Raw genomic sequence first — 20,298 nt, 5'->3', positions numbered from 1 at the left:
TTGCGCAAGATTTACGGGCCTTTAGCGTTGCCGACGGCGAGTACCGCCGACGATGGAACGCTGAGCTGTATGAGCTTAACAACGGCATGGACATAGTGAAGCGAATTAAAATACAGCGGCTCCGCTGGCTTGGCCATGTCGTTCGAATGGACACGGACGCTCCAGATCTGAAAGTATTCAACTCGGAACCCGCTGGTGGTAGCAGAGGAAGTGGAAGATCCCCACTGCGATGGAAAGACCAGGTGGAGAAGGACTTGGCTTCACTTGGTATTTCCAATTGGCGTCAGTTGGCACAGAAAAGAAACGACTGGCGTGCTTTGCTGAACTCGGCCAAACTCGCCTCGGCGGTTATAGAGCCAAATAAGAAGAATAAGTAGTAATGGCTTAAGTCCGCTACAGCAATTATTATCGACTCTACATTGGTTAGTTAATGGTAGCCAATATCATGGAATCTGTCAAATGCATAGGGTCCACAAATTAACGGTATGTAGAGTAATCCATCGAGTGGCAAATGCCGTGACAAACAAATCGATGGATGAAACTATTTGCTAACTGTAATTTACGCAAAATATTGGTCCTGGGCCCAATTGCACCAACGACTTATCAGTTATCACTTTACAACTTTTGGATAAGCCTTATTTTTGAAAAGTAAAGTTTATCAACTCAAAGAAACCGTAGTAGGCATATTAGAAATTAAATCTTGAGCATTGACAACAGAAGAAGGCGATTGTGAAGAGCACAACAGAGATTGACTCACGACGTAAGCGACAACAAAATTAGAGGTGGACCGAATGTCAGCAGCGGTAGCGGCTTTAGAAATCAAAGCGATGGTAGTAGGCATACTACAAATGAAAGCATGGGCATTGACGACAGTTGGAGACAAATTTGAAGAGCAAAAGAGAGATTGATTACACGGTTCAACAAACTTTGGCCTCATCTTATAGATTTTTTGATGCTGATTTGAAGTGCATTTACAAAATTTTTCTAGCACGTCCAGTTTTTGAGAAAAAACTGTTGAAGTGTCGAAAAATGGCAAATTTAAAAAAAAAAATTAAAATAGTATTTGGACGTATGTAGTTTTTCTGAAGAAAAACCCACGTATTAATGAAAATCTAATTTTTCTGATGGATTCTACCTCATGTCGGTGAGTTGTCCTCAACAGGACACACGCGCTCAAGTGGCCGTAACCGCTTCACAGCTTCTAAATCTAAAAGCGGCTCAAGTGCCATATCGACTGCTGTAAATTTTACAAAGGTAATTTCGTTCTGGCACTTACTTAAGTCACACATTCGATTGTTTCTTTGTACAACCAAAAAAATTTTTAGTTATAATTACCAAGATTTCCTTAGTGACCAAATGGTATAGTTGGATATGACGAAATAAATATCTAATTGGCGAAAGTCTGCAATTTACTTGAGACTGTTGATTAGGATAAATGTACATATATTGTAATAATATACAAAACCACATTATTTTTAGTTGAATAAAATCATTGTTAAGCAAAAATAAATAGTGTATTGATTAATACAAGTTTTTAATTAAGACCGAAATACAATAGCGCAGTGGTAGTGACAGTCTTTCGAAATCAACTGTTGTTTAGAAAGTGTGCTGTCGAATGAAGCAACACATAATACGGCAGTGGCAGCTAGCAGTACTGCTCAGTTTAGCCCAAATTCTAAATTCACTGACGCTGCCTTGGTCGCAGCAAACTTTGCGTGTTGAATTCGACATAAATGAAATGCAGCCAACTTCTGTTTGAGTCACCAAAGCCTTAAACACAACAACAAAAATGGAATGTCAAATAAAGCAGTCACTGACAATGCCGTATTGTGTTTGCTGCGGCAGTGACTGCCCATATTAGTAGTAACAGCTGATTGCAAAAACTGTCACTGCCACTGCGCTATTGTATTTGGGCTTTCACTTTTGTGAACTTGTAGACTTAAGTCAGCTAATAGTTTATTCCTGCCAAAAAAGTTTTAAGTTTGGCACAAAAAAAAATTTACTCAATGACTGTTGTGTTTTTTTATTTTTATTGAAATTAATATAAACATAAAAAATACATAAGTATAAATCTACATACTTATGTATTTACATTGAAGGCCTGCTAATGTTGAACTATAAAACATAGCGACATGTGCCACATCATGAGAGTGCCAGTGCAAAGTATGTCTCTCATACATGTTTGACAGAGACAAATGAAGACTCTGTCGAATAAATTCCAATCAAATCATGCATCAAGTCTATGCATGTCAACACATGCGACATAGTCAGCATTATTAATTATATTGTATATACATGAGGAGATTTTTAAAATTTTGGAAGCCCTTTTATAGTAAAATTCATTAAACAATTGTCTAATTAAAAAATCTATACATATTTTAATACAAGGCAGGATCAAATAGTATTAAAAATATGCTACAGAAATACAACAGCGAACAACAGTTTAGCTAACTAGCAATGACATGCTAAAACAGTAGTGGTATTCACCAAAGTGAGCAAGTGGCCTGGCAGTCTGGTAAAAGGGCAGACAACTGTCGTTGCTTGAGCTGATCTGCTCTTTTGCCAGAGTGCCAGGCCACTTGCTCAATTTGGTGAATACCACTAATATGTTTGAGATGGAATGACATGGCACAACACCTTGTTTGTGTTGATATGACATAGCAATGCATGAAATTTTTGAAAACGACATTTTTACAGAAAATGTTGAATTTTGCAGTCCTTTAATATACATACATACTACATTGCTATATAGTATATATTTTTTTTCAGCTACCACCTATTTTGGGAGTTTGGGGAGAAATGGGACTAGACGATGCCACATTTTCATGTACAATTTTGAAGAAGAATGAAAAGTCCATCAAAAAAACTCTGTTTTTGATTGGATTTCTCTTGCCCTGCATAGTTATAATAGTTTCATATTCGTGTATTTACTTAACTGTTATACGACAAAAAAGAAGAATGGAAACTCATAGAAACTATAAAATTTCGTCGAATGAGTCGGTATTGACTGCTCGAAAACAGAACGAGGATAACAGATTGACTGTAATGATGGTTACCATATTCGGCTGCTTTCTTGGCTGTTTCTTGCCATTAATGTTGGCGAACGTAGTGGATGATGAAAGGAAAACGAGTTACCCCTGGTTTCACATTATGGCGTCAGTAATGGCATGGGCGTCGAGTGTCATAAATCCGATTATTTATGCCGCAACCAACAGGAATTATAGGTGAGCAGTGTCCATATTACACTTTCTTAGGTGATGTACAATAATGCCATTGAAATTATGCGTTTTATTTTCTACCGAAAATGTTGCTCTCTCAGTTCTCTCTACGCACAAATATTAAGGAGAGGGCAATATAAAGGCAACATTTTTTGTAGAAAAGAAAACGCAAATAAATTCACTTTTAGGGAGTTAATGTCAATAACATCAGCACACAAGCTTCTTTTTCATATCGGACCCAAATTTGATGTCACACTTTCTATAGGTTTCATATATTTTTATGGGTTCTATACATGAAATAAGCTAAACGTATTCGAGAAATTTGTCTTGTTAAGAGATATGATATGTCGAAAGTTTTGATTTCTTCGTGATTCTGACCAATCATGTTCTCTTCAAATCGTTATATCTCGGTTCTAGTCATCGTTAGACTTCACCTTAACGTCGTAAACCAGACCAGTAAATAAGGGATTTAAAATCATACCATATTAATCCTTGTTTAATCTTTACTAATATTATAAATGCGAAAGTTAGTTTGTTTGTTTGTTACGCTTTACCCTTTAATAACTCGACCGATAGTCATGAAATTTTGGATTGGGGTTATTTAGCCCAACTTAAAAGATAGGCTAGCTCGAGTAGACAAGGGGACATGGGGCCTCTCATATAAACAGAATTTTTCATACTGCATATCTCTAAAAGTATTTGTGGTAGAGCACTGGAACTCGGTATGGATATATATAAAATCAACTCTATACTCATTGAGAAAAATGGGCGCTATTGGAGAAGTGAGATTGACCCCTCCCTACAAACCGAATTTTTCATACCCTATACCTATGGGATTATTTGTGCTAGACTAAGGTTTAGTCAGAAATGCATCAAGCCAAAGCATCTTTCTTCTTATTTGGCGCAGTAACCGCGCCGTTTTCCGGCTAGATTCAGCCGGTTGTGAAAGCAAACAGCCGGAGAAAATTCAGTTTAGCCGGCAACCGATTTGTTAGCCGCTATCCAAAAAAAATTAGCCACTTTTATCCGATTTTGCTATTTGCAATATTTTCTTAAAATTTGTATATATAAGTTTCCATTTTTACAAATTTAGTGGCCCAAAATCTATTAGAAATGGGTATCTCGGAGAAATTTTTCATGTCGAACTGTGTTACATATATACAATTCAAATTTCTAATCCGAGAAGTCTTCAAATACTGGGCCGATTTCAATGATTTTTATTTTAAGCGCATATACAGTGACCCAAATATAAACTGGAACGCGACATTTTAGCAAATTTCGGCTTTTTTTTGTTTAGTTAATTTAATGTTTATTCTTTTTTATGAAAATCTAGCTGATTACTTAAAAAATACCATTTAAATCCAAACTTCATATTTTGTGGAAATATTATGAAAATTTTGCAATTTTTCACAACATTTTTTAGCTTTTTAATCAGCATCTTTAGAAATTTAAAATCTTAGTATAATAAGTAAAAATGTAAAGTACCTAGCACTTACCGCATATTTTTCGCAATTTTTTGTTGCCGGTGTTTCGCATTTTTTACATATAAAAAACTTGTCGAACATAGTTTGTATGGCCAAAACCGTCATTAAAAAAATTCCAAAAATCAGCAGTAAGGCCTCGCTAGTTCAAATTTGCACCTCATTAAACTACAATTTAATAGACTTGAAAACTGCATACCATATTTTTTTCTAAAGCTGCCGACTAAAAAGTTAAAAATTTTGGTGAAATTGTGCACAAGTTTCATAATCTTTGCACAAAGTCCGAAATTTGGATTTATATGGTGTTTGTTAAGTAATTAGCTATATTTTCATAAAAAATAATAAACATTAAGTAAAGTAAAGAAAAATAGCAAAAACTTGCTAAAATGTCGCGTGCCAGTTTATATTTGGGTCATTTTAAAGAACGTAAGAGCGCGAATTTCAATGTGAAGCAAAACCCTCTGGGAAGACAATATCTATGAATAATTGTATCGTGGTGCTAACATCATTTAGTGTGACTCATTATTGCTCTCTGACAGGCATGTGCAGAGAGTGAGCAGGTCCTTAAAAACGGGAACGCTTCGAATATATGGACATCAAAATAACGTATGCGGAATGAAAAAAATTCTGGTAAACACAGGAGCCAAACTAAGTATACCAAAATCTAGTGCGCAATCTTAACAAGCACTCCACTAAAAATTACCCCTTTGTATATTATAATGCTGAAATAATTTCCTTGAAAGAGAACGAACACTGAAAATTTGCTAGTAAATTTTGTATACCGAAACTCAATGTCACGAAAAGTAGCGTGCTTTTTAATTTTTTCTGTATGAGACTTAAAAAAAAGTTTATTTACAACGGAAATGTCGGCTTTAAAGCATAGGAAAACACTAGAAGGAAAACCCACGAGTGTGAGAAAACATGTTTCACATAGCAGCGAAATGAGACTGTAACAAGAATCATAAGTTGCTTGATCTCTCTGCAAAATCACAGCGTATAATGACAATAAAGTGCAAAGTAAGCGATAAAACACTGTGCAAGAGCCAGGGATATAGTGAAATATGTGCAAACCACTCTACCCAAGATTTTTTAAACGTTGAAAAGGAAAATTAAAAGCGGCTATGAACGCTTTCCCAAAATTTGTTTGCACTACATTCATTTCTGTTTTGTACAACGGATTAGGGAAATATTTTTCATTGGGGACCCATAAAAGGACACCTAAATATAACTGAACTAATTATCGTCTAAATGGCTAAAACAATAATAACTCAAATTGGAACAATAAAGTCCCAAAATAATATTTTTGAAAAAGACGCATTATGCTTGAAAGCTTAAACAGGCCAACCGTTAAGGACATAAGTCTTTTCTATAAAAATGTTTCTTGGAAATTTTGACAATATCTATGTGAGTGGGAAAACTATATTTGTCGCATCCTAACGTATAGCTGTTTCTTTTTACTGCATCCGTTCGTATTTCATTCCGCATACGTTAAAATTATATAATTAAATTGTTATAAACTTAAAAAGTGACTGGCTTTTTTCTCGAAATAATGTCGCCCTATTTTCCTCAGCTTTACGTGGTCATTTCTTAAAGCATTTCCCTCCAAATAAGCAAAAGTGCAATACTTTCTACTAATATAGCCAATCTGCAGGACGAGAAGTAACCTAGTACAAATGTTACAATATACATACCTAAGAAGGCAAAATTTTTCAATAGAAAAAAGTCATAAGTTTGTAATTGATCTATTGTTTATATTTATGTAAGTAATACAAAAATGACTTCTGAGGTAGAGCTTTAATTAATCAGGTATAACGACAGTTACAGTTGTTAACTAAAAATAATTTAATGGATTTATTAATCTTTAAACTTTATTCAAATAAAACATGTTAATTTTAGCTGACAAATTTTAGCCGCTTTCAGCCGTTTTTTTGGCGAATTTAGCCGGCTGGCCCAAAAAGTTCTGGCAACACTGATCACACGAATACCAAACAAAAGTTTTAAAAAAATTGAAATAATTAAATTGTCGCTTTTTCGGTTTTGAAATGTCTCGAAAACGTAATTTCAACTTATCGGTGCAATTATCTTACTAGTATTCTGGACAATCTATACTAATATATATTTTGAAAGCCGTTTTTTTTCTGTTCGCAAAGCTCGAGATCGGCTGCACCGATTTTCTTGAAATTTCGGTTATAGGATCTGGATGGGCTTCTCATTGTCTTAGGCAAAAAAAAGTTTAAATACTTCCCTAAAAATGGAGCTGCAGGACTTTAAAAATCCTATGAATCTAACATACATGCCCACATAACAGCGCTGAGATCGCCCTCTGCTGTTAATTCGTACGGAATACAGCGCAAAGCAAGGGTTATGTATACATACATACGTGCTAATGTTAACGTTAATGTTGATTCTTATGTTAAAAAAAAACAAATATGTATGCACAGTTCATGGAGAAATAATGTACGGAATTATGTCTGTAGAGTCGTTTATGTTGCCACAAGGAGCAACTGCCATTTCTGTTAGCTCTTACATTTGTATATGCATTTTTGTGTACCCTGTAGTCAAATGTACTAGTTGTAAACTACCTCACAACTAGTATGAAACGCATGCCCAACTAGTCGGCCAACTATTTTTTCCATGCAATCACCTGGTATTTTTAGCATGGGGATGTCCTACAAGATGGCAATTGTCAGAATTTGGTCAGAAGTATACCAGTCTCATACTAGTTGAAAACAGACAGAAAAATCCTAGTCCAATTATGGACCAAAACCACTACTTTGGAAGTCAAAAAATAAAATGAATTCATGAACATACAATAAAAAAACTTTTGATTAAGTACACTTTAATACATTACACATATTTATTTAGCTTAGATTTGCCAATAATTAATGTTAAATTGTTTGAGTATTAATTAAAAGGGAAAATAAATAGATACATAAATATTTCAAACTTTCGAATCAAAATTTAAATTCATTATACATAAAACGTTATTAAAAGTAAGAGCTTTCAGGTACAATAAATACTATATTTTTATCTTTTTTAATAATATTGAATATGGAAAAGAAAACATTTTGGTTAAAAATAAAACTAACATTTTAGTTCATTTTTGAGTGAACTAAAATAAAGATAAAAGCTTTCATTGAAATAAATTTAATTCATTAACTTTGCACATTTCAGTCCTTTCTTTTTAAAATTTTTTAAAAGTAATAATTAATGTTTAAAATTTGAGATTCGGATAAGAATAAAATAAATAAATAATTCAAGCAGTTATTAAATGTTCTTAATTTTTGTCTATACTTTGGCTTGTTGATTGATAATTGAAATTAATCAAATAATTATTTAATCGTGTAATTAAAAAAAGTCAAAGATGAGTGAAAGTACTCAAAAATAACAAAATAGTGATGTAATTAAAATTAACGAATTAATTAAACATTTTTGTTTAAGTAATTAATTATTAATCATTAAAAAGGTGCTAATATCAGTATTTAACCATTAAGCGGTTATCCAAAAACATGCTTTAATTAGTAATCATTATGAATATTAATCATTATTTAACAGGTATGGTATAATGGCGAGTACGGACTCGCTTTAACGGTTTACAATATACCCAAATAAAAGTTATAATATTTAGTGTAGCCTATTGTATTAAACTCTCGAAGTCAAATAAAACAGGGCATGAATAAATCGTTTTTACTTCGTACAAGTCTGGTAATTTTCGAACTAGTTCGGTTTCAGTCAGGAAATTCTAGTTGTAAACTAGTATTTTTCCTGACTAGTTTGGGGTTTCACTGCAGGGTACATACATATGTATGTATATAATTACGCATAAAAACCCTGCTGCTATGTTTTTTTTTAAAGCAGCAACTCTTATCCATCTAAGTATATCGCAAAGCTCGAGAACGGCTGAACCGATTTTTTTTGAAATTTCGGATACCTGCTGCAGACATTTAAAAGACGGTTATCGGCTAACGAAAATCTCGATATATAAAAGATGCGTGGTACCTCCCATACGAACCGAATTTTTCATACTCCATATCTCTGGAAATGTTCAGGGTAGAGTTCTGGAACTTGGTATTGCCGCATATGAAATCGATCGTATAATCTTGGAGAAAAATTAGACCTATTGGAAAAAAGGGGGGGACCTCCCTTTTAAACCGAATTTTTCATACTCCATATCTCTAGAAGTATTTATGGTAGAGTATTGGTACTTGGTATGGAGATATATGAAATCAATCCCATACTCAGGTGTCGGAACCACAGCCGCTAAATTTGAACGTAGAACACATGATATTATTAAAATTACATTCAAGCTAAAAACTATACATGAAATATACGTTTTGATTGTATTAAATTGAATTTAATAAATTAATATGAATTGCAAAATATTAATAGAGAAGCACATCCACATTAACTTCAACCATATGTACCATCAGCTTATAAATGGCTCATTCCATCTCAAATCACCCAGGCCGAGGGAAAGTGAATTTAAGTTTGCGATAAAACTCACAGGGATTGTTCCTTGAACAATTTAAGGAGACAAGTATTTTTTTTTGCTTAGAAATTCGAATTTTTCGAATGAATTTTTTTCTTCTCTCCTTTTTTCCTCTCTTAATAGCAACTTTTTATGAAATCGCTTATAACTGCCGCAAAAAAGCAAGGATTTTAACGATTTTTTTTTAAATTGCAGATATTGATCTATATAAACTTTTGGCTCTGATCGGGCAACCTCAAAAAATTTCCAGCAAGGAAACTTTATCATAATGGGCAACAATATTTGTGCCCTCAACTGGCACTAAAATCTGCTAGCACCATATAAATCCATTTTCAGAAAAAAAATCATAACCCGAAAACGACGAGTTTTAGCATATTGATACTCGTACTGAAAATAGTTTATACTATTCCCTAATAGACAAAAATAGTTTGAGAGAAAAAAAATGTGGCAATTTGAAAAAAATGTGTTTGTTTATAAACAATAATTAATTAGTAATAAACAATTACTGATGTTTAGTTCACTAGATCGATTCAGCAGATGAATATCTGCAATTTAAAAAAAAAAATTGTTAAAATCCTTGCTTTTTTGCGGCAGTTATAAGCGGTTTCATCACAAGTTGCTATTAAGAGAGGAAAAAAGAAGCATTCCTTCTCAAAAAGAAAAAAAAAATCATTATTCGAAAAATTCGAATTTCCGAGAAAAAAGAAAAAATACGTGTCTCCTTAAATTGTTCAATTGTTTATCGCAAACTTAAATTCACTTTCCCTCGGCCTGGGTGATTTGAGATGTAATGAGCCAAATAGATATATGCGACGTGTATCACTACTTCGATTCATTTTTATTTCCTTTCATACTGCCGAAATTTGTATTACTTTGATATTAGCCTAGACCCCCGTATTAGTATTCTTCTTCGTGTTCATGCTCGTCTTCGCATTATCTTCGTCTTGGGATTTGTGCATAAGTTAGCTAAGACTTCGGAAAGAGCTGGCAACCCTCCTAAATATAGTTAAGAAATAAACAAATATCTTGCGTCTGATATTGTGATACCTACATATTTCATGTGCCTGATAAACTAAGTTAAATTTAATTTTTTAAATACGTGACAACGCTCCTAAATACAGTTCAGAAATAAAGCCTTTTTAGACGCATTTCATTTGTTTATTTTGTTTATTTTGTTTATTTGTTTATTTGTATGTAAAGTCATTGAATTGACAAATTCTTACAGACTATATTAAGCTAATGTACAATTGTAATTACTAAGAAAAATAAGACCTAAGTTGGTTGATTAAATTGACATACGGACATGTAAAATCAGCACCTGAAGAATTGAAAAATAAATTTAAATCAGCACATGCCCTAGAAATAGGCGCATTCACTCCATAATTAGTTCTGGATAAACTAATTTTTAAGGACTCAAAATGGCGAATATTCTTGCAATTTTACTAAGCAGCGAAGGGCAATCAATAGTCCCAGAAATAATACTAATAACCAATGAACACGATAGAATGGATCTTCTGCTCTCAAGTGTTTTTAAGTCAATCAATAAACATCGAGATTGATACGAGGGTAATGGTTCAGAAAAGTTTAGAGATCGGAGAGAAAAACGAAGAAAAGCTTTTTGAACTTTCTCAAGCCGATTAGAGAGACCTATTTGATATAATATAATAGCGGCATATAATATCGGCATACTCTAACCTCGATCTGACAAAGGCGCAATACAATATTTTAAGAGTGTATGGGTTTCTGAATGCAGAACAATTTCGACGAACGAACGCTAGCATCGAGTATGACCGTGTTATTACATGGTTGACGTGACTAATGAAATTTAACTTAGAATCGAAAATGACGCCTAAATCTTTAATTTCATTAACAAATTTCAGGGTACAGCCAGCAACACCATACGAATCATGTAAAGTAGTAACCGATTTAGCAAAAGTTACGTGGAAGCATTTGTTTATGTTTAGCGACAGACGATTTAAGCAGCACCAATTGTAAACATTGTGAAGGTCTGATTGCAACCGTTCAGAGTCCAGAGCGGTGTTAATGACCGCGAATATTTTAAGGTCATCAGCATAGAGCAAGTATTCAGCAAAGGAAAAGCATGAGCCGATATCATTTATAAAGAGAATAAAAAGGAGGGGCCCTAGAATGCTGCCCTGGGGGATACCAGAGAACGCAGTAAATGGACGGGATGTGGCATTATCAACGACAACAACGCAATGCCTGTTAGACAAATAAGACTTGATCCACGACAAAAACGTGGAGTGAAGACTCATTGACCCAAGCTTCGACAGGAGTATTCGGTGGGATACTTTGTCAAACGCCTTGGAGAAATCAGTGTAAATTGTATCCACTTGAGATCTGTTTCGGAACGCTGAAATGCAGTATTCACTGAAAATGGACAAATTGGTGACCGTGGAGCGGCTTGGAACGAAACCGTGCTGATTTGTGGAAATAACGCTTTTGACCGCAAAATACAGCTTTTCATTCACTATTATCTCAAACAGTTTGGAGACAGACGAGAGCTTTATATAGACTTTTATATATAGGGGAAACGGATGTAAATTTCCAGTCATCCACAAAGATACTAGAGGTCAATGCTTTGTTAAAAATAACTGCAAGAGGCTCTGCAAGACATAAACAGTTTTTCAGTAAGATAGCCGAAAGGCCATCTGAGTTAGTTTTGGAAGTAGGCTTGAGCTTCCTAATACCATTGATGACGTCAGTCAGAGATAAACAGAGAGATCCAAAATTAAGTGAAGGAAACTAGGATCCAAATTTAAGTCGTTATCAAAATTAGAGAAAAAAAATCGGCAAATAGGTTGGCAGAATCTACGGCAGAATTTGCACTTTTACCATTGAAGAATACATTATTTGGGACTGACGAACAAGACTTTTTTGATTTAATGAATTGCCAAAAGGCCTTTGAGTTCGAAATAATATTGTTTTCAAAATTCAAAATATAATTTCTATATTAGAACTTATTCAAACAGTTAAACTCCTTTAAATGGCACTGAAATTTGGAATAATGCTCTGGGTCACCAGTCCTTTTATACAATTTGCAAAATTTGTTTTTCAAATTCTATAGATGCTTTAGCCGTTTGGTATGCCAAGGTGCCTTATATACTTTATTTTTAAAAATAGGAACATGCTTCAAGCATAACTCAAATACCTTAGTTTTAAAGTAATGGAAACAAGAAGTAACATCATTGTCATTGAAAGCACCACACCAATCAATTGTTGACAAAATTTCATTAAAAGTAGAAAAATCACAAGTGTTGAAATTGAATTTCGTGTTGGAATCATCGGAAACCGCAGAAAACTCGTTAAACTCCAATTCTAGGGTAAGCGGAATATGATGTTTATCTGTTGGAGAGATGGGTGTGATACATTCAGACAATGTGTAGTGAACATTATTGGAAATAAACACTAAATCTAAGATTCTGTTAAGGCTATTATAAAATCTATTAATTTGAAGTAAATCTATGCTTAAAAAACAATCAATGACGTGAATCTCGGCTGAAGAATTGACGTTAGTGGCCATGGGGACCAATTCAAATGACACAAATTAAAATCACCGAGGACACAAAGATGACTGTCACCAGTGATGTTTGCTGCTAATGACACAATATTGTCGGCATGTGCAAAATATAAATAGTCGGCACTATTTGCGGGAATATACGAGGCACACACATAAACGATTCCAGACGAGCCATGAACACGAACGCAAAGCTGATCAATGAGTGTGTCACAATTGGTAAGTGGTACCAATGATGCTCGAAATTTTCTCCGAACAGCAACCCTGTAGGGAAAACACGAACTAGTGAACCAGATTTCTAGTTCAGTACTAGTTCTTTTTCGCCAAAAAACGAACCAGTCCGATAGTAACTAGTTCCGCACCAGTCCAAAAGCAGTGAAATGTGGTACTTTCACTAAACTATTTTATTTTAAATTTTAAAAGCAGGGAAGGTAATCATTATGAGTAAAATAATTTAAATCAGCATTTAATCATTATTTTATGAATTATTATTGATTTTTGTTTTTTCGTTCAAACGGAAATAATTGTTATTTGATTTTTATTTTTGGGATTACAAATAATGATTATTTTATGATTCAATTTTTTCGCGCAAATATTATCATTAATTTTGAGTTTTATTTTTCCACTTAAAAATAATGATAATTTATAAAATTGAAAAGGCCATACATACGCAACCTACTGAAATTTTGACCTGAAAAGTTTGGGTCTTATTCCTTTTATAAGGGTGCGGCTACCTCTCAAAAGGATACGTTTGTAATCACGCTGGTATAGTTTTTAAGAATCATTATACTTAGTGATTCCATAAACAAAAGCCAAAATCCTGAAGGACAATTGAGAAAGGCAATGCAGTTGCAGAAAAAGAGGCATTTAAAAAAAAGTGTCAAAATAATTACCACTTTCTCACTAAATTTATTTAAAAATGCAAGCCACCAGAGCTCCTTTTTTTTAAAGAAAGGAAAAATTAATCTTTCTTTTAGGCAATCCAGCACAGCTACCTTAATACAGTCAGTCAATAAAGTTTAGGTACAACGAATTTTTTACAATACGGGCAACTATTTTTTAAATATTTTAGTTTTCGGTAATTTTTTATAAAAATATGGTCAATTCTACAACAAAATCCCCAAAAATCAGAGTTCCAAACCTTGTGCAAAATTTAAGAAAATTCTGCAAAATTTCATTAAAATAATTCACTTTCTATTTACGCTATCTAGAAAAAAGTTGAGTTTGCAGTTTTTTAGCCCATTCAATTTTAGTATAATAAAGTGCAAGTATGAGGAAGCTAGGACTTACCAAACACCAAAAAAGAAAAAATTGCTAAACATCAATGGTAAGTGCTAGCTACCTCAAACTTGCACTTTGTTATACTAAAACTGAATGGGCTAAAAAACTGCGTACTTAACTTTTATCTAAAGAGCATAAATTGCAATATTTGGATCGAAATTTGCAGTTTTCTTTAATTTTGCATAAGGTTTGGAACTCTGATTTTTGGGGTTTTTGGTGTAGAATTAACCATATTTTTATAAAAAATTAGGGAAAATAAAATATTTTAAAAATAGTTGCAGGTATTGTAAAAACTTCGCTGTACCTAAACTTTATTGATTGACTGTATACCTTATTTAAGTTAAGTAAGAACAAAAACTTTCGAAGTACTTCATATACATATGAGCTTAAAAGGAACTGAATTTACTTAAAAATCAATATGCTTAAATTTAGACGACTAAGACAAAGTGAACTAATATTTTTACTTTTAAGCAGAACGCACTTTTGTTTTTTACATACTACTTAAGTTTAATACTACTACTACTACTAATGTGGTTTATAAATTTTTAATAAGTGCGTTTAAACATTTGTGATGGTATTGTCCTTCCTTCAACCGATCGTATTTAACATAAAAGGGAAATGTTTCGACAAGCATGATTAGAAATGTAGATCTAAGGTGACGAATTTATAACAGGTCGGGAACTATAAAAAATGGATGCAGATCGAACTAGATATCATCTGTCGAATTTGGAACTGGTTCGGAACTATAGAAAAGGCGATCCAAAACGAACTAGATCATATCTGTCGAATTTAGAACTGGTTCGGAACACGGACACTTCCTAGGACATCGCAATGTTAAATTCGCCAGTCGCTAGCATGCAAAAGAGAATTAACGCGTACTAGTCATGGTTCCAAACGCACTAGAACCGAACCAGTTCCGCACTAGTTCGTTTCCCTACAGGGTAATGAGAACACCGCCACCTCTGGAACATCCGGTTTTGACACAGTCACGGTCTTTACATCATAAAGATTAGTATCAAAAATTTCACAATCGAAAAATTTATCATTCAGCCAAGATTCCACAAAAACAAAAATATCAAACTCTAGGGAAGAACTACGTAAGTACACAGTCGAACATTTAGTCCGAAGGCCTGAAATATTTTGAAAGTAAATTCTTAGGCATTTATTACTAGCGCTGGATTCAGTTACGGCATCAGCGGGCATCTGAATTCGCGGGAAAAAAGCGAAAGGTCCGAATTTAGAATCTTGTCAAAAACTGACACAGGGACGCCAAGCTTAAAGTTTACCCATTTTAATGTTGCTGACTGCACATCCTTCTTCACCAATTTATAGCAAGCCAACAGATTTTTATCAATCGCAGCATGTTTAGCGACGTAATTTATAATGTTACTTTGTCTTCTGTCCGCGGAAATCCACTCAGAAGTGCGTTGAGGCGAAATTATATTATCACATTATTAGAATTTACATCGGAAATATCGATGAGAGATTTAGCGAATGAAGGTAGCAGGGGAGCAGTCAACTGAGACGACACTAAACCAGAAGGAGAAGTGGTCATGTCAGCGGTCGGCGGCAAAACGGCAATCTTAGCAGCAGCATTAACAAGAGTGACGGCAGAAGGGTCAGCCGCGGAGATATCATCGTCGGCAGAAATGCCAGCAGCAGCAGGTGTATGGGTAACCTCAGATGTTTGCGCACCCGCAGCAGCAGCATCCATAGTTGGAGCAGTGTTGTTGAGTAACGTGCTCTGCATAGTACGAAGCTCAGCTCGGAGGTCATCAACTTTCTTGAGCAATATGCTTTTATCATCGGACAGAGTTGCAGCAGAGAGAACACTCGTGCATTTTCGGCTCTAAGCCCAGCCACTTCAGAAAGCACAGTTTCTAACATTGATTCCAATTCTGTACACTTCGTGTGATCGATTTTTTGTTGTTTTTGTAATTGAAGTTCACTAGTTGAATTCTCACACTGCGACTGCTGTTTTTGTTCAGCACCAGTAGCGCGAGAGTCATCAGCACTCGCTAGTAGCTGTGTTGTTGGGTGAGATGTAGGGGGCGAGCAAATAGAATTTCGACGTTTTTTGGTACACATTGCACAATAAAACGCACGATTGGTTTTTTGCAGAAAATCAACATCAGTTTGCGATAAATTGACACATGATAAATAAAAATATTCATTACATTTCTCACACCGAACTTTTGGCAAACCGCGGTGAACTTTCTGACCACAAGCACAGGGCATTTTAAAATCAAAGAAACGATAAAAATAAGCACGGATACGGACTCGCTTGCTCCAACTCCCTTTGATACCCTTATTTTTAATAATTTCTTTAACTTATTAAATAATTTGAGTTTACCTTTTTAAACAGGTGGCAACCCCCTTTAATATTCTAAATATTCAAACATCCATATCAGGATATACATTTACATTTTTTGCCTTTACTTAAGTCGAACTTGCTTTTTGAAACCGGTGGCAACCCGCCTACATATGATTAAAAAATAAAGCCTTTTCAAAACCATTTCGATCGATACTCATAGTGTCATAATTGATTTAACTTAAAAATAATTTGAATTTAATATTTTTATTTTTGAAAAAATAAGAAGTTAATGCACATCCACAGGCCAAGCCCTTTAATTTGATACCTCATTTTCTAAAATCGAACGAACGGTACATATGTACATACCCTGCAGTGAAACAACAAACTAGTTAATAAAAATACTAGTTTACAACTAGAATTTCCTGACTGAAACCGAACTAGTTCGAAAATTACAAGACTTTTATCAAGTACAAAACGATTTATTCATGCCCGGTTTAATTTGACTTCGACAGTTTAATACAATAGAGTACACAGAATATTGTAACTTTTATTTGGGTATATTGTAAACCGTTAAAGCGAGTACGTTCTCGCAATTATACCGTACCTGTGAAATAATGATTAATATTCACAATGATTATTAATTAAAGCATGTTTCTTTAGATAACCGTTTAATGATGAAATACCGATATTAGCACCTTTTTAATGATTAATAATTAATTACTCAAACGAATTTTTTTTTAATTAGTTCGTTAATTTTAATTACATCATTATTTTGTTACTTTTGATGATTTTCAATTATTTTTTACTTTTTTAATTACACGACTAATATAAATATTTGATTAATTTCAATTAGCAATCAACAAGCCAAAGTATAGACGAAAATTAGGAATATTTAATAACTGGTTGAATTATTAATTTTTTTTTGTTATTATCCAAATTTCAAATTTTAAACATTAATTATTACTTTTAAAATATTTCAAAAAGAAAGGAAAGTTAATGAATTTAATTTATTTTAATGAAAACTTTTATTTTTATTTTAGTTCACTCAAAAATGAATTAGAGTATTCGTTTTATTTTTAACTAAAGTGTCTTCTTTTCCGTATTCAATATTATTAAAAAAGATAAAATATAGTATTTATTGTACTTGAAAGCTGTTACTTTTAGTATCATTTAATGGAAAATGCATTTAAATTTACGTTCGAAACTTTGTAATATTTATGTATTTATTTATCCTTTTAATCAATACTCAAAAAATTTAACACTAATTATGGGCAAATCTAAGGCTGCTAAATAAAAATATGTAATGCATTAAAGTGCACTAAATCAAAAGTTTTGTATTGTATATTCATGAATTCATTTTATTTTTTGACTACCAAAGTAGTGGTTTTGGTCCATAACTGGACTAGCATTTTTCTGTCTATTTTGAACTAGTATGAGACTGGTATATTTCTGACCGAAATCAGACAATTGACATATATGTACAAAGATTACTAAAAGAAAAACAGATCCATGATTCAATAATAAAAGGTTTGCTCAGAAAAATGTTTTTCGCTCCCTCTTGACAAAATCGGCTCCCTTAGCAAGGCACTATGTGTGGGCTCGTGTGCAGGGTTGCCACTGACGAAACAAAATATTTACCATCCACTTGAAAAATTTTTATGAGAAATTAGTGAACAAATTTAACACTTAAACATTGTATGTACATTCGTTAATAAATTCAGGCAATTGAATTCAAGGGCCCCAGCAAAAAAAATATCAAAAATCAACGGTAACTTTTAGAAATTTCAAACGTGCAAGTTATTATTAATTTTTTAATTAAATTAAAATGGCTTCTAAAAATTTCGAGTAAAAAGTTACAAAATTTTGAACTCGGCGAACGTCCTATATAAAACAACCTCGGTGGTTCAATTACTAAGAGAGGAAAAGGAACAAATGGCTTCGGCCAGTGGTATCACAACGGGCTTTTCCAGCCCACGTGTGCTCCGCGCTCTGTGAGGGGCAGCCACTCTTACCTAACTTATTGAAAAATTTCACATTTAAATATTGTATGTACAATTGAATTAAAATCTTTGAGTTAATTTAATAGAATTATACCAGTGCGGGGAATTTCACCGAAAATCGGGGAATTTCGCGATGGCCAACGGGGAGAAAGATAAAATGCGTTGGCATCCCTGACTACATACCTTTTTTTTTTTTAAACGAAAGCTACAATTTTTTCTTTCCACAACAAATTTACAACAAAAAAGCTATAATTAATGGCATAGTAGTAACATATTGTAAAAGTTTACAACAAAAAAGCTACAATTAATTCCGTTATAACCTTTTAAATATCTCAATTCTGCCGTCAATGGTGCATGGTGTCAAGTTAGCACTACATACTAAATTTTGTTCGAAAAACGGTAAACTCGATTTTTTCTAGAAAAACGGAAGCTAAAAATTTTTTCTTTTCACAACAAATTTTTAAGTCAAAAGCTACAATTAATGGCTTAGTAACATATTGGATATCTCAATTCTATCGACTAGGTGTATGGTGTCAAGTTAGCACTACATACCATTTTTTCCTAAAAAACGAAAGCAAAAAATTTTTTCTTTCCACAACAAATTTACAACAAAAAATCTACAATTAATGCCGTTATAACATTTCAATATCTCAATTTTATCGACTAGGTGTATGGTGTCAAGTTAGCACTCATACCATATTTAAAAATAATGAGAGGTACAAATTTTTTCTTTCTACAGCAAGAAAGCTGCAATGAATGCCATAGTTAACTTTTCCAATTTAGAAAAGTGTTGTGCTAACTTGACAGACGTATTTGAAGAAGTAGATGATGGGTCAGAATCACGAAAATATCAAACTTTGATAGAAGGAAAATGAATACTTCCTCGAATACGTGTTAGGCTCTTTCATGTATAGAACCCGTAAAAAATTTAGAAGCCAATTGAAAATATGACGTGATGTGTTTTACGAAATCCATCCGATTTAAAAAAGGAAGCCCCATATCTATTATAAATTGTTGATAGCTTTACAATTTCCAACTAAATTATTAATTTTTTTCAGGATAGCGTATTACAACACCTTAAAAAATTTAAAGTTTTGGGGCAAACCATTGCCATCAATTCATAGCAGGAGCATGCTTCCCAGCAAAAATGACGAATATACGGGTCCTGCGAGGAGTATACCGTTGTTTCAAGTTGCTGGTGGAAAGAGTATTAACAATTTGTGCCAAACATACTCAGTATAAGAATTATAACACATTTTATAGTATTAATTATGTAATTGTAGGGTAACAAGATAACTTTATTACTGCATTTTGTCTCAAGCACACATTTGTTCTTACCGATAAATAGCATTGCAACATATACATGTTTATAAAAGAAATTATTAGGTTTAATTAAAAAGCCTGTATCTACCTTTTGAACTTTATCTTCAATGTACTTCTTTCTCTTAAGGCTATCTAACAATTTTTAACTTTACCAAAGTCTCAAAATAAAATATGTATCTATTTTCTTAAATATATTTACATGTGTCATTTGGTGAAGATAACACGTTGGTAGGGGACAAATCGTACGATTCTAATAAAATGCAAAGTAACAGGTATAAAACAAAGTACCTAGAATAGGGCTGCCAGACGTCCTGGTTTTCCATGATTTGTCCTGATTTAAACAAATTGTCCTGGTGTCCTGGTCCACACTTAAATTGTCCTGGTTTTTTAATGAAGGTGAATGAAGACACCCATATAATTTTTAGCCCCCCATAACTTCCAAATTTTTTCCTAGATATTCAAAAATAGTACTAGGAAATGCTTGTTCGATGAGGCGGCTCTTGGAGTGTTCGAGAGAAAGATTTTGCGGAAGATTTACGGGCCTTTACGCGTTGGCGACGGCGAGTACCGCAGACGGTGGAATGATGAGCTGTATGAGCTTTACAACGACATGGACATAGTGCAGCGAATGAAAACACATCGGCTCCGCTGGCT

The 20,298-nt window shown here is 33.6% G+C and overlaps 1 protein-coding gene across 1 annotated transcript; it reads left to right on the top strand.

Moving 5' to 3' along the window:
* Positions 1-2,769: 2,769 nt before the first annotated feature.
* LOC118734271 (protein trapped in endoderm-1) lies at positions 2,770-19,838 on the top strand (the record flags this gene model as incomplete). Its single annotated transcript, XM_036463983.1, is given in 2 exon segments — positions 2,770-3,224; positions 19,380-19,838. Coding segments are annotated over 2 exon segments (639 nt in total), but the record flags the coding sequence as incomplete, so codon positions are not given.
* Between the last annotated feature and the right edge of the window lie 460 nt (positions 19,839-20,298).

The sequence above is a fragment of the Rhagoletis pomonella genome, unplaced genomic scaffold (assembly GCF_013731165.1).
Source record: "Rhagoletis pomonella isolate Grant_MI unplaced genomic scaffold, Rhpom_1.0 Rhpom_scaffold_00002, whole genome shotgun sequence".
NCBI lineage: Eukaryota > Metazoa > Arthropoda > Insecta > Diptera > Tephritidae > Rhagoletis > Rhagoletis pomonella.
Note: the sequence above shows the minus strand (reverse complement) of the source record. Positions and strands in the feature narration are given on the sequence as shown.